This window comes from Prionailurus viverrinus, chromosome D1 (assembly GCF_022837055.1).
Source record: "Prionailurus viverrinus isolate Anna chromosome D1, UM_Priviv_1.0, whole genome shotgun sequence".
Taxonomy (NCBI): Eukaryota; Metazoa; Chordata; class Mammalia; order Carnivora; family Felidae; genus Prionailurus; species Prionailurus viverrinus.
The window spans coordinates 43481845-43496499 of record NC_062570.1 but is presented as its reverse complement, the minus strand read 5'-3'; the positions used below and the strand labels follow the sequence as shown (position 1 = coordinate 43496499).

Sequence of the window (14655 nt, the reverse complement as noted above, 5' to 3'; positions counted from 1 at the left end):
AAATAAGTCAGTCAGAGAAAGACAAATAAAATACTACATGATTTCACTCATATGTGGGATTTAAGAAACAAAACAGAGGAGCAAAGGGGAAGGAAAAATAAAGAGAGAAAGAGGCAGGAGTGGGAAACAAACTGTAAGAGATAGAGAACAAACTGAGCGTTGCTGGAGGGAGGTGGGTGGGGGATGGGCTAGATGGGTGATGGGTATTAAGAAGGGCATTTGTTATGATGAGCACTGGGTGTTGTATGTAAATGACGAATCACTCTGAATTCTACACCTGAAAGCAATTTTACCATACATGTTAACTAAGTAGAACTTAAATAAAAACTTGAATGTCTTTTTGAACAACTTGTGCAAGTTCAACTTCCTTCCATCATACCCCAAAACAAGTCCAGATTCTGTTAGGGCATTAGTTCTCAAGGGTTGTTCTCTAGATGCTGTAAACCCTAATAAGCCATTTTTATACCTTTCTGTGTTATCTAATCAGCCACTTCCGATTCTTTCTGAAGACAATAGCCAATCTCTAGAAGTAGGCGTGACCTTAGGTGAGACTGACCATATAAAAAGCCCGTCTGTCCAGAGAGGACTTCTTTTACAGGGAAGACTGGCTGAGTTTGCAGCTTCCAGGCTTCAGGGAGCAGAGAGTTCCTACTGACCCTGATAGCAGCAGACCTTCCAGAGCTTCCAGAGGTAAGACCACTCAGTAGACCCTGGTGAGTATGGAATTTACAGTAAATATCTTCATGCCTACTTTCTTCTCTACAAATACTTTCAACTTAGCTGTTGTCCTGGTTGGGTCTTGTCCAAGCAAACAAACAGCTTTCCTAGTTATTTATTTTTTTTAATTTTTTTTTCAACGTTTATTTATTTTTGGGACAGAGAGAGACAGAGCATGAACGGGGAAGGGGCAGAGAGAGAGGGAGACACAGAATCGGAAACAGGCCCCAGGCTCCGAGCCATCAGCCCAGAGCCTGATGCGGGGCTCGAACTCATGGACCGTGAGATCGTGACCTGGCTGAAGTCGGACGCTTAACCGACTGCGCCACCCAGGTGCCCCTTTCCTAGTTATTTAAAATGACATCAAGATTTAAAATATCTGTGTAACTAGAGCATTTGTAATATAATAATATTTATTATATTAAATTGATGATTTTTTATTCTTTTTTTTACTTAAAAAAAAATTTTTAATGTTCATATTTGACAGAGAGAGAGAGACAGAGTCCAAGTGGGGGGACGGACAGAGAGAAGGAGACACAGAATCTGAAGCAGGCTCCAGGCTCCAAACTGTCAGCACAGAGCCCAGTGTGGGGCACAGACTCATGAACTGTCAGATCATGACATGAGCCGAAGTCGGATGCTTAACTGACTGAGCTACCCAGACGCCCTGATTGGTTTTTTTTTTAAGTTTTATTTGTTTTGTTTTTTGTTTCTTTTTAGCATTTATTAATTTTTGAAAGGCAGAGAGAGACAGAGCATGAATGGGGGAGGGGTAGAGAGAGAGGGAGACACAGAATCTGAAGCAGGCTCCAGGCTCTGAGCTGTCAGCACAGAGCTTGATGCGGGGCTCAAACTCAGGACTGCAAGATCATGACCTGAGCCGAAGTCGGCTGTTCAACCTACTGAGCCACCCAGGTGCCGCAGAGTCCCGATTATTTTTTATTCTATTATCTTATGTGTTACTAAGTTTTTTTTAGGTCTTAGAGATTTATGCAGTTTTTATGCGATTTCGGAACTCATAAAGCACCTGAAATGTTCAACATAATGTATATATGTAATAGTCTTTATAGCCATCAACATGAAAGTTTAGTGTGCTGAATTGGTTAGAAACCCTTTTTTGTAAAAGTCCTACTATGCTCTCCTTCTAAAACCTTCAGTTTGCAGACTAGATTTAAAAGGCTGTTACCAATGGGTAAGGACTCCCAAGAAGTGGCATTGATCACCATGGGGAAATACCAAAAATACAGATGAACTGATCATGCTTCTCTTAACTACATCTCTGTACTTTCTAGTGCAGAAAGGAAATCCAAATACTTATTCCCTTTTTTGTTTGTTAAAAAAAAAAAGATTAATCATTGCTCGTTAGCACTGTGGCTTGAACGTTCACCAGTTCAAGATGTGAAGATGTTCTGATGATCTAAACTGACTCTGGGAAAAATCATTTTCCAAACTAGAAATAAAAGATAATTTTTACACTTTATTTCCTTTACAAAAAATTTTTTTTAAATATTTATTTATTTTTGTGGGAGAGAGAAAGACAGAACATGAGTGGGGGAGGGGCAGGGGGGAGGGAGACACAGAACCCGAAGCAGGCTCTAGGCTCTAGGCTCGGAGCTGCCAGCACAAAGCCTGATGTGAGGCTCAAACTCATAAACTGCGAGATCATGACCTGAGCCGAAGTCGGATGCTTAACCGACTGAGCCACCCAGGTGCCCCTAGACTTTATTTCCTGAAAGGAGGAGTTTTGCTATTAAAGTTAGAAGCACAAATTCAACTGCTTACAGTTGCAGGAGTCAAAGTTGAAGGCAACACTGATTAAATTAAACAAGCTTAAATTAAACCTAATCAGTTTTATTTATTTTTAGAAAAGTACACCTGTCAGTTTGGAGACAGTATACATGGAGGCTGTTAGCATAGAGATGAAGTGTCTGTATATGTGTGTATATGTGTGCCTGTGTTACAGTCATGAAGAGAGAGAGAAACACATGCAGAGAGAGAGAGTCAGGGTGGGGAGAGGGGGAGATTGAGATTCTATATAGGCTTCTGCACCAATCAGCTAAGAAATGTAACTCTGTAATTATCCTTTCACTCCCTGTCCCAGTCTTTGAGGGGCAGTAGTTTAGCTCTGATTGGGAAATTGACTGTCTATTTGACATTTATTTATTTTTGAGAGGCAGAGACAGAGTGTGAGTGGGGAAGGGGCAGAGAGAAAGGGAGGAACACAGAATCTGAAGCAGAGCCCTACACGGGGTTTGAGTTCACACCGTAAGATCATGACCTGAACCAAAGTCAGATGCTTGACCAACTGAGCCACCCAGGAGCCCCAAGAACACTGTCTATTTGAAACCAAAAAGATGGTGAGGACACTTTTGTCCCATTTTTTCATTTATAGCATAGCATAAACCCAACGTATCTATATCTACCGTGCCTCCCTTTGTGCTGGAGTTAAATTAATAGGTGGATTAGATAGAGCTCAAGCAGACAAGCTTTTGTCTAAAGGCTTTCCCCCACCTCATCAGGACAGAAGAATGACTTTCTCTCTCTCTCTCTCTTTTTTTTTTAAAGATGTACAGAAATATGGATTTGGTCACCTTGCAAGCCTTGCAGAATGAACTCATCTGCTCCATTTGTATGAACTACTACATAGACCCTGTCACCATTGACTGTGGGCATAGCTTTTGCAGTCCCTGCTTGCACCTCTGCTGGGAGGAAGCCCATACCCTAATGTCCTGCCCTGAGTGCAGGGGAATTTCAGAGAAATCAGACTTCAAAACCAATATTGCGCTCAAGAAACTGGCATCCCTTGCCAGACGGGCCAGAGTTTACCATGCCAACAGCTCCAATGACCAGATCTGTGTGGTACACAAGAAAGCAAAGGAGTTCTTCTGTGAGGCTGACAAGAGCCTGCTGTGTGGGCTCTGCTCTGAAACACCGGAGCATGTGGCTCATGGCCACAGTCCAGTCCAGTGGGCTGCTGAGGAATACAGGGTAAGTGATGGCTCTAGAGCAGTTTGGACTCATAGGCTTCTAAGTCCGGAAGAAAGATGAGGAAAATGATCATGAAGTTGATGTGAGTGGAGATAGTGAAGGTGGTGATTTTTCAATATAAATACCAAGACCAATATCCTTTCAGTGTGTTGACCAATTTTGATGCTATAATCATAGCTACGTTGAGCCTTTAGTAAGGGAAATTTCCTTAGAAACATTGTCCAAATATGTGTGTTTGATGTAATTGTGGGGTAAGAGGCTACTACCAGGAACACTGGCTTCTGATGCAAGCTTGATGCCTTCATAGTCAGGTTACATAAAAATTTGAGTGCCAGTTTCTCAGGAAATGGATAATATCTATAGACTACCCTCAAATCTCTATTACGTTTGTCACCTCTGATATCACAAATATTAGAATCAAATTAGATAATGCAGAGAAATCTGGCCACTCCATGCTAACTCAAGATTACTGTTTTCTCAGCCACTGACTTTTCCCATAGATAAGGGGATGAAATCTATAATATTATCTTCTGTGTTGCTAAAGCTCATGGTTATTTTGCAGGAGAAACTTCTGAAGAGAATGGGCTCTTTATGGAACATGACTCAAGAAATGCAAAATGATCTGAATCAAGAAGCTAACAAAATCCAGTCATTTGAGGTAAGAATGAAAATGTTCTATCTGTTTTTATGCAGATTGACATAATGGTGGTTTAGATTTTTGGCTACATTTAAGTTGCCAATTAAAGGATCATTTTTTTTTTCCATGAAAAAGTAATGGTTTCAAATGATAGATCAGTAATCACAGATATACAGGCCAATAAAAGCTAGTGCAAAGAATTCTGGTATATGGGATACCCAGGGCATGCGAGATATTCCTAGTCCAACCCTACAGGTTTAGATAAACCTCCTCAGACACTGAGTTTAAGAAAACATTGTAATAGGGGTGCCTGGTGATTCAGTTGGTTAAGCGTCCAACTCTTTTTTTCTTAATTTTTTAAAATATTTATTTATTTTAGAGAGAGAGAGAGAGACAGAGTGCTAGCTAGCAGGGGAGGGGCAAAGGGAGAGGGAGACACAGAATTTGAAGCAGACTCCAGGCTCCAAGCTGTCAGCACAGAGTCTAATGTGGGGCTGGAACTCATGAACCATGAGATCATGACCTGATCCGAAGTTGGGTGCTTAACCGAGTGAGCCACCCAGGCACCCCAAGCATCCAACTCTTGATTTTATCTCAGGTCATAATCTCTTGGTTTGTAAGATCAAGTCGCGCATCAGGCTCTATGCTGAAAGCTCAGAGCCTGCTGGGGATTCTTTCCTTCTCTCTCTGCCCTTCCCCTGCTCCTGCGTGCTCTCTCTCTCTCTCTCTCAAAATAAACAAACTTAAAAATAAAATAAAACATTGCAATGAATTTGGCTGTGAAGAAGACGAGAGCCATAGGGTAGCACTGAGAGGAAAAGTAGAGAATTTAAAGATCTGTAAAGTGTGGTGTATACATAAGTATTTTTAAACATTTAGAAAAATCAGACAAAGGAACAAAAGAAAAGGAGGTTCAGGTAAGAGAGGAAATAATTGATGGAGCATCACAGCAAGATAGCCTGGGACCTCTTAGAGAGCTTGATTTGAACAGGGAAGGCATCTAAGAACATAGACAAAGGGTGAACATAAAGGACTAGCAAATATTCCAGACGTTTGGAGATATGAGGTACGAAGTTTGTCAAGTACTTTCTCAATGACACCAAGGAAGTAGGATTTGAAGGTTGAGGTTTTCTGTTGTGAGTGAGGCTAACCCTTTACACCTACCATCTCCTCAGGACTATGTGCTTTTAAGGAAAGTGATGATCAAAATGCAGTATCAGAAGATGCATCTGTTTCTCCGCGAGGAGGAGCAACTCCATCTGGAGACACTGGAGAAAGAGGCGGAGGAGATTTTGCAACAACTCCAGGAAAGTGCATTCAGAATGACCCAACAGAAAGCAAGCCTGAAAGAAATGTACAAAGAGCTGACTGAGATGTGCCACAAGCCTGACCTGGAGCTGCTCCAGGTGAGAAGGCAGGGTTCATCCTCAGAGACAGGAATCCTTTTTTGGGCAATGTTGCCATGACATTGAAATGCTAACAGCATATACCATTACTCTCAGCAAAGTCATGATGCTTATTGACTCCCATCATTCTGTTTGTCCAACCATTTATTTCTTCATATCCTGGTAATCTTTGGGAGATTTTTTCCCATTTAGGAGCTAACCTACGGCAAAATTATTGCTGTGTAATCAGAAGTACTAATCACATGGATAAATGATCCAAAATCAGAAAAACCCTATAACCAGAAGAAGGTTAGCTATGTTGGAGTAATTCTCAATTTATGTTCCCCTAATCCATTGTCACTCTCTGTTTCCCCCACTCCAGAAATAACTTCCTGAAGACACTGAGATTTTGCCCTCTGCCTAGGCAAGGGTTGTAGAATTTGGCAATCAATTTTACTGCACTCCATAACTTTTTAAAATGTAATTCTCTGTTTTGCTTTCATTGTTATCGCAAATGATCAGATCTCTTCTTGGGAATAAGACTGGGCTCTGAGTGACAGTGGAAACCTAGATCGTGTTGCATCTCTGCACAGCCCCTTCCTGACCTCCTTCTTTCCTTAATATATCCTGAGGAACTCTGTCATGCTTTAGTTTAGGTTCTATTAAGGTAGTCTCTGATTGTTCCTTAGAGGGGAATGAGAGAAAAAAATACATTATTTAAGCAAACAAACAAGAATACTTAGAGAAGCAAAAAAACAAAACTCTCATGATTAACATTACTTTTTTTTTCCCTTACAGGACTTGGGAAATGTATTGCAAAGGTGAGTTTCCACTAATGGTTACTGATTGCTGAGCAAGTCTCTTGTTCTTATTGATAAAGTGGATGGACATGTTTTGAGCTCTTAAAATCATTCCCTGTGGCTACTTTCTGTTGTTGTTGTTTATTGTTGTTGAAGCTTATTTATTTATATTTGAGAGAGTGAGAGCGAGCACACAAGCAGGGGAAGGACAGAGAGAGAGAGGGAGAGAGAGACTCCCAAGCAGGCTCCACCCTGTCAACATGGAGCCCAGTGTGGGGCTCAATCCCACAATCTGAGATTGCGACCTGTGTAGAAACCAAGAGTCAGACGCTTAACTGACTGAGCCACCCAGGTGCCCCTCTGTGGCTACTTTCTATTTCTTTTTAAAGAAGCCTAAAGACCTTCTGCTCCTTGGACTCAGTTTTCTTTTTGTGTGGATGAATTAAAATATACTTCAAACCATGCAACATTCTGGGCTCTGTTCCACTCACTGCTCCCAAATCCTCTCCCACCTCACCACAGTAAAACTTACCGAAGGAATTTTTCTAAGGTGTAACAGAAGGGGTTCCTACCCTAGAGAGTTGGAGGTGAAAAAGACAAGAAAGACGGATATTCCCCAAGAATGGATAGGAGGGGAGTGTGATTTTGTTCCCAGCAGTAGTAATGATCTCACCTATTCCATCACAACACATCCGGTGGTAGGCAGGGCCTCACAGGAAATGGCTTCCTGGTGCCCATTGAGGGGGGTCAGACCCTGGGGACCAAAGCTGCCAGGCTGAAAGTAGATTCTCTTGCTGGACAGAAAAGAACAAAACTGTCTGACTCAGTGGGCTCTGCCCTTTTAGACACTGAATATATCATTAGTGACTATGTGCAGACCGACCTCCCAAAGGCTTTGCCTGAACATTGTGCTCTCTGTAAGACCTCAGGATCTTTGCTTTGCCTGAGGTGGAATAGAGGGAGGGAATGATCCTCAGTAATTTGCGAAATGGAATAATATCTGAGAAGAATGGAGAAGTTGGAGTTTGATATAATTTAAATTTAGAAAAAAAGGTAAAGTAATGTTTCTCATATTCCCAAGAGCGTGGAATACAATGTATTCCCAACAAACCAAAATGGGAGAATTCTGATGAAAACTCTTTGAGTAAACACTGCTGCTTTTGTAATCTAGTGCGATTGACCTTTGGCCCAGAAGTGTAACTGATGTCATTCTTCACAGGACTGAATTGGTGCAGGTGCAAAAGCCTCAGCCCATGATTCCAGAGCTCACCTCGCACGGCATCACAGGAATCTTAGACATACTGAACAACTTCAGAGGTAAGAATCAGCCCTTTGGCAATCAGGCCTCAATTTCTTTAGTGGTTCTTGGGGATGATTCTCCTTTCTCTTTTAATTTTGTTTTTTCTGACGTGAAGGTAGTGTATGACTTTCCAAACTTATTATCTCTTTTCTCTCTAAATAGTCATGTTACAATGATAAAGACTAAATTTTCCAACTTATACTTTACTGAAAATGCAAAGCACGATACATATTTTTTAGTTGTTTCTGACACAAACAGAGCAAGAGAAGAGTAATCAGGTTGGTCGTGTAGTTATGAAGAGCTAGAATATTTAGTTCTCAGAGTAACAATCAATATGTATGTTTATTCAGTTTACTCCAGTCTTGAAAGCTTAAATATGGCATTGATGGTTTTTAATTTTTTCTATATTCCAAGTGCCTTTATCACGCATTGTACAAAGACTATTACTTATAAAATCAGAAAGCTTTGACAGAGAAAGACCAAAATTGTCATTGGCAGAATAATTTTAATGTTATTAGAGCAATCTCAAAGCCACTGAAAGGCAAGGGATGTGTGAACAGGGCTGAAACAGAGTGGGCCCACAACAGAGAGTAGGTCTAGACAGCAGAGGGCTAAAATTGGGATTTGACTAAATCCAGGGTCTGAACAGATAATGTAAAGCCACAACATTCTTTTCAGAAGCTTCTAAACTAAGCATACGTGGATTTCTATAAAATTTTTGACATTTGAAAATGTCACAGGTACCAGTTATATGCCAGTCAATACCTACATAATAGCTAGGTGCTATTTATTTATTAAATAGTATTAAAGATAAACAACACAGGAAGAGTTTTCTGAAGTAAAGACAAAAAATGAGGTGTGTCCTGAAATAAATTATCCAGACTGACATTAAATGACTGCTTCACACAGTTCACAATAGGTCTGGATGTTTTTCCTTTTTCTGTACGATTTGAAGGGTTTCTGTGCTATAGAGGCAGTCACAACTCTTGCTCTTCATAGATAAGCCATCTGAACTCTCTTCACTCTTTTCTTTTGTATTTCCTTGAAGGAGGGGAAATGAAGAGGTCATTGGTGGGTAGAAAATCTTTGCCCCTTAGGACGTGGAAACCCATTCACTGACCTAATTTTTGCCTCTCTTTGTAGTGGGTGATGTGCTGAGTCAGGAAGCCACCGGTCGCTACATGTGCGTTTCTGAGGATGCTGGAAGTGTGATGCTTGGAGTCACCCATCCTGGTGTGTCCAGAGAGCCTGAGAGCCTGGCGAGCTTTGCAGCCTGGGGACCTCAGGTCTTCACCTCTGGTAAACATTACTGGGAGGTGGATGTCACATGCTCCCCAAATTGGATTCTGGGAGTCTGTAAAGATTCCTTGATGAGTGATATTGATATCATTAGTGATCCTGAGGCAGCATTTCTTCTGTTTTCTTTGAAGATAAACAATCGTTATAGCCTCTCCACCAACTCCCCGCCCTTAATTCAGTATGTGGAAAGGCCTCTGGGTCAGATTGGAGTATTTCTGGATTACGACAATGGAACTGTGAGCTTCTATGATGTTTGCAAAAGTTCCCTCATATACAGTTTCCTTCCTTCCTCCTTCTCTTTCCCTCTGAAGCCTTTCCTTTGCTTTGGTTCCCTCTGAAAAAACAAGTTCTGTGAGCATTTATTTGATGAATTCCCATGTCTGAGGAAATTCCTATCATGAAATCTTTTCATGTAAAACAACAGGATAATAAGGGTCTTTGAGCACACTGACTTAAGGGAACAGAAACATTGTACGTTTATAAAATGGCATTAACTATGTTGACTATATAAATTTGTGTATTAAATTTTCTTTTAATAAAAAATTGTTTATTTTGGAGCATTTTCTGGAATATAATCAATGCCTTTTCTTCTTTATTTTTATTTAACTTGTTTTATTTTTTATTTTTTTAAATTTACATACAAATTAGTTAGCATATAGTGCAACAATGATTTCAGGAGTAGATTCCTTAGTGCCCTTTCCCCCATTTAGCCCATCCCCCCCTCCCACAACCGTTCCCAGAACCCTCAGTTTGTTCTCCATATTTATGAGTCTCTTCTGTTTTGTCCCCCTCCCTGTTTTTATATTATTTTTGTTTCCCTTCCCTTATGTTCATCTGTTTTGTCTCTTCAACTCCTCATATGAGTGAAGTAACATTATTTTTGTCTTTCTCTGACTGACTAATTTCACTTAGCATACATAATATCCTCCAGTTCCATCCATGTCATTGCGAATGGCATGATTTCATTCTTTTTGATTGCCAAGTAATACCCCATTGTATATATATATATATATACCACATCTTCCTTATCCATTCATCCATGGATGGACATTTGGGCTCTTCCTGTACTTTGGTTACTGTTGATAGTGCTGCCATAAACATGGGGGTGCATGTGTCCCTTCAAAACAGCACACTTGTATCCCTTGGATAAATGCCTAGTATTGCAATTGCTGGCTCACAGGGTAGTTCTATTTTTAGTTTTTTGAGAAACCTCCATACTGTTTCCCAGAGTGGCTGCACCAGCTTGCATTCCCACCAACAATGCAAAAGAGATCCTCTTTCTCTGCATCCTCGCCAACATCTGTTGTTGCCTGAGTTGTTAATGTTAACCATTCTGACAGGTGTCAAGTGGTATCTCATGGTGGTTTTGATTTGTATTCCCCTGATGATGAATGATGTGGAGCATTTTTTCATGTGTCGGTTGGCCATCTGGATGTCTGCTTTGGAGAAGTGTCTATTCATGTCTTTTGCCCATTTCTTCACTGGATTATTTGTTTTTTGGGTGTTGAGTTTGATAAGTTCTTTACAGATTTTGGATACTAACCCTTTATCTGATATGTCATTTGCAAATATCTTCTCCCATTCTGTCAGTTGCCTTTTAGTTTTGCTGTTTGTTTCCTTTGCTGTGCAGAAGCTTTTTATTTTGATGAGGTCCCAGTAGTTCATTTTTGCTTTTGTTTCCCTTGCCTCCAGAGATGTGTTGAGTAAGAAGTTGCTATGGCCAAGGTGAAAGAGGTTTTTGCCTGCTTTCTCCTCGAGGATTTTGATGGCTTCCTGTCTCACGTTTAGGTCTTTCAGCCATCTTGAGTTTATTTTTGATTATGGTGTAAGAAGCTGGTCCAGGTTCATTCTTCTGCACATCGCTGTCCAGTTTTCACAGCACCACCTGCTGAAGATACTGTGTTTATTCCATTGGATATTCTTTCCTGCTTTGTCAAAGATTAGTTGGCCACACGTTTATGGGTCCATTTCTGGGCTCTCTATTCTGTTCCATTGATCTGAGTGTCTGTTCTTGCGCCAGCCTTTTCTTCTTCTTTTTTTAATAACAGTTTTAGTAAGATGAAATTTACATACCATAAAAGTCATTCCTCTAAAGTATATACATAATTCAGAGGCACCTGGGTGACTCAGTCGGTTACCTGTCCAACTCTTGATTTCGGCTCAGGTCACGATCTCACAGTTTGTGAAATTGAGGCCCACATGGGGCTTCGTGCTGACAACGTGGAGCTTGCTTGGGATTCTCTGTCTCTCCATCTGTCTCTGCCCCTCCCCCTCTCTTTCTTTCAAAAATAAAAAAATTATAAAGTACATAATTCAGTGGCTTTTAGTAATATCCCAAGAGTTGTGCAACTATCATAACGATTTAATCCCAGGACATTTCCATCACCCCCAAAAGAAATAAATACCCTTTAATACTCCCTTTTCACCCTCTCATCCCTTGTCAACCTCAACTCTCTTTGCAGTCTGTATGGATTTGTCTATCATATACATTTCATGCAAAGTCAGTCACACACAGCATGTGGCTTTTTGTATTTTTATTTTTGTATTTTGTAAACATTCACATAATGTTTTCAAGGCTCCTCTGCATTGTGAGCAATGTGTTTTACTTGCATGTTTGAACCAGATTGGGGTAGAAGAAATGAAGTGGTATATATCTCAGCTTAGTATGCAAAAGGAGTGATGCTTAATCTTCTCTTCAAGGCTGACCTAGTTGGATAAATCCAAGTATCTGACAGGCATTATCATTCCTCTAAACCTTAGTCATTCATTGAATCTTGACTGAAACAAAAGCTTTTTAGGGAAGTCCTTCTGACTCCACAGATCAGGGTAGTTCCTCTTGTTCCATACCCTCTAAGCATATTATATTACCTTATTATAATTATCAACAAACTTTCATCAAATTGGTAGACACTTATTAGATTGAAACTTATTAGACTGATACTTATTAGGTTGAAAATTCTAAGAGAGTAGAGGCAGTATTTGTCTCACTTACAACTCTATTCCCACTATTCAATTCAGTACTTAGACCATAAAATACAATAAATTAAACATGAATAAATAAATGAGCAAAAGAGTTAATGTAAGCAAATATTATTTCAGCATTGAAACATGATTTTTCAGAATACAGCTAACATAATAGGACAAAAAATACTAATGGGAAATGTCAACAACAGACAAGAAATAGATTAATTTCCAGATTCATAGACTAAGAAAAGTCCATTATTTTAAGGTATGAAATACCAACAGCATAATTTTATTCTGTAGTGTTGGTTTTGAGATTTCCCTAGGATAATCAATATAATCTAGTAGAAGATGAAGACCCTACATAAAGTGATAAAGTGATAGGGAAACAAGAAATAACACTTTGAATAATGGAGACTATCAGTTTCTAAACTGACATATGTGTTAAATTACTTACTAAACATAAAGTGGTATTAACTTCTCTAAGCAGTGCATAAAACAAAACCTGTTTAGATTTGAAAAAATAATACAGATGATAGAGAATAGAGAATTCTATAATACCATGTGATATCTGTATCTTGTAAAAAAATTTTTTAAGAAAGAAAGAAATACTTTGGCATACAGTCATAGGATAAATAATGACTGAAATATGAAGCAACCGCATAATCACTAATATGCTTAATCCCATGACATTGAGGGTTCACTTCTCATGGGTAGTTGGTGCAAGTGAAAGCCTCTCTTAGGACCAGTTAGGGGATAGACCAATCTGATCTAACAAAAGCCTCCACACTGAAATGAGTTGGAAGATGTGCTCTCTCACATGGCTGCCCAAATAGCAGAGGTGGTCAAGAGGTAGACTGACATAGTCAACCACTGGCTGTTATCTAGGTGTAAGTAAAATTCCAATTTGTGGCCTTGTCCCATCCAGCAGGAAAGCTGCAAAAAATATCTGGGGCAAAGGGATCTGACTTTCAGGAAATGAGTAGGTGTTTTCTACAGCTCTTGTGTTCCATTCCTATTGGTTTATGCTTAGGCATTGGAGCATACCAAGCTGTGAGAAATATCCGAGAATTCTGGATACACAGTGAAAAGGAGATCAGTTTTTATTGTTTCAGAAGAAAATATTGAAATGATTGGCACAGTAGGAGAAATTCCAAAAGGTTGTGATTAATGAAACACAGGGGAGCCTCAACAAAAGAGATGTGTTGTTCAAGGTTAGGTCCAAGTCCAGTGTTCAAGAAGGTATAAACTCTGCTCTTCACATTTTCCAAGTGACAAGTGTTTACCTACTCAAAGCCTGGCTAACTGAGAGCCATGAGACAAGGAGCCTCTTTTTTGCCTTTTACTCCCTTAAATGGGTGACTAAGACAGAAATGATTCTCCAAATTTTGAAAATAGTTATCAGAAATGTTCCATTATTTTTTCACCCTAACACCCAGATTCTGTAGTTAACTTTCTTCCCCTCCCACATCTTTCATGCAGCACTGTGTTGACTAATAAAGAGACCTATTGCGAGTTTTTTCCTGACTTGCTGCCTCTTTCCAAGTGATCTCAGATTGTATAATCTTATCTGCTGGAGCTTCAATCTAACACTCCTTTTCTATTTTTGCCTGTGGTTCCTGAGATTTTTTTACAGATGCTAACATTTTGCTGAGTAACAGCAAATACATCTGAAGTTTGATAATCTTAAGTTTTCTTCCTTTTCAAAGAAAATTTTATAGCTAGTACTCTTCTTATTTCTCTCAGATTTTCTTGTATCTCCAGGCAGAATTAGCTACTTTAAAGACATTCAATATTTGCCTTCGATATTAGAAGATGGGACAGTTTGCATTTCTTTTTTTTTTTAATATGAAATTTATTGTCAAATTGGTTTCCATACAACACCCAGTGCTCATCCCAACAGGGGCCCTCCTCAATTCCCATCACCTACTCTTCCCTCCCTCCCACCCCCCATCAACCCTCAGTTTGTTCTGAGTTTTTAAGAATCTCTTATGTTTTGGCTCCCTCCCTCTCTAACTTTTTTTTTATTTTTATTTCCTTCCCCCACCCCCACCATGGTCTTCTGTTAAGTTTCTCAGGATCCACATAGGAGTGAAAACATATGGTATCTGTCTCTGTATGACTTATTTCACTTAACATAACACTCTCCAGTTCCATCCACGTTGCTACAAAAGGCCATATTTCATTCTTTCTCATTGTCACATAGTATTCCATTGTGTATATAAACCACAACTTCTAATAATCCAGTGAAAAAATGGGCAGAAAATATAAATAGACACTTCTCTAAAGAAGACATCCAGATGGCCAACAGGCACATGAAAAGATGCTCAACGTCACTCCTCATCAGGGAAATACAAATCAAAACCACACTCAAATACCACCTCACGTCAGAGTGGCTAAAATGAACAAATCAGGGGACTATAGATGCTGGAGAGGATGTGGAGAAACGGGAACCCTCTTACACTGTTGGTGGGAATGCAGATTGGTGCAGCTGCTCCGGAAAACAGTGTGGAGGTTCCTCAAAAAATTAGAAACAGATCTACCCTATGACCCAGCAATTGCACTGCT

General features: G+C 39.8%; 1 protein-coding gene across 1 annotated transcript; it reads left to right on the top strand.

Annotated features, from left to right (window-relative positions):
- The first annotated feature begins 3294 nt into the window (after nt 1-3294).
- On the top strand, nt 3295-9464 carry LOC125146452 (tripartite motif-containing protein 64C-like). The gene is made up of 7 exons (XM_047823196.1): nt 3295-3705; nt 3807-3809; nt 4268-4363; nt 5518-5748; nt 6526-6548; nt 7747-7844; nt 8971-9464. The coding sequence occupies exons 1-7, from the start codon at nt 3295-3297 to the stop codon at nt 9462-9464; spliced, it is 1356 nt and encodes a 451-aa protein (XP_047679152.1).
- The last annotated feature ends 5191 nt before the right edge of the window (nt 9465-14655 follow it).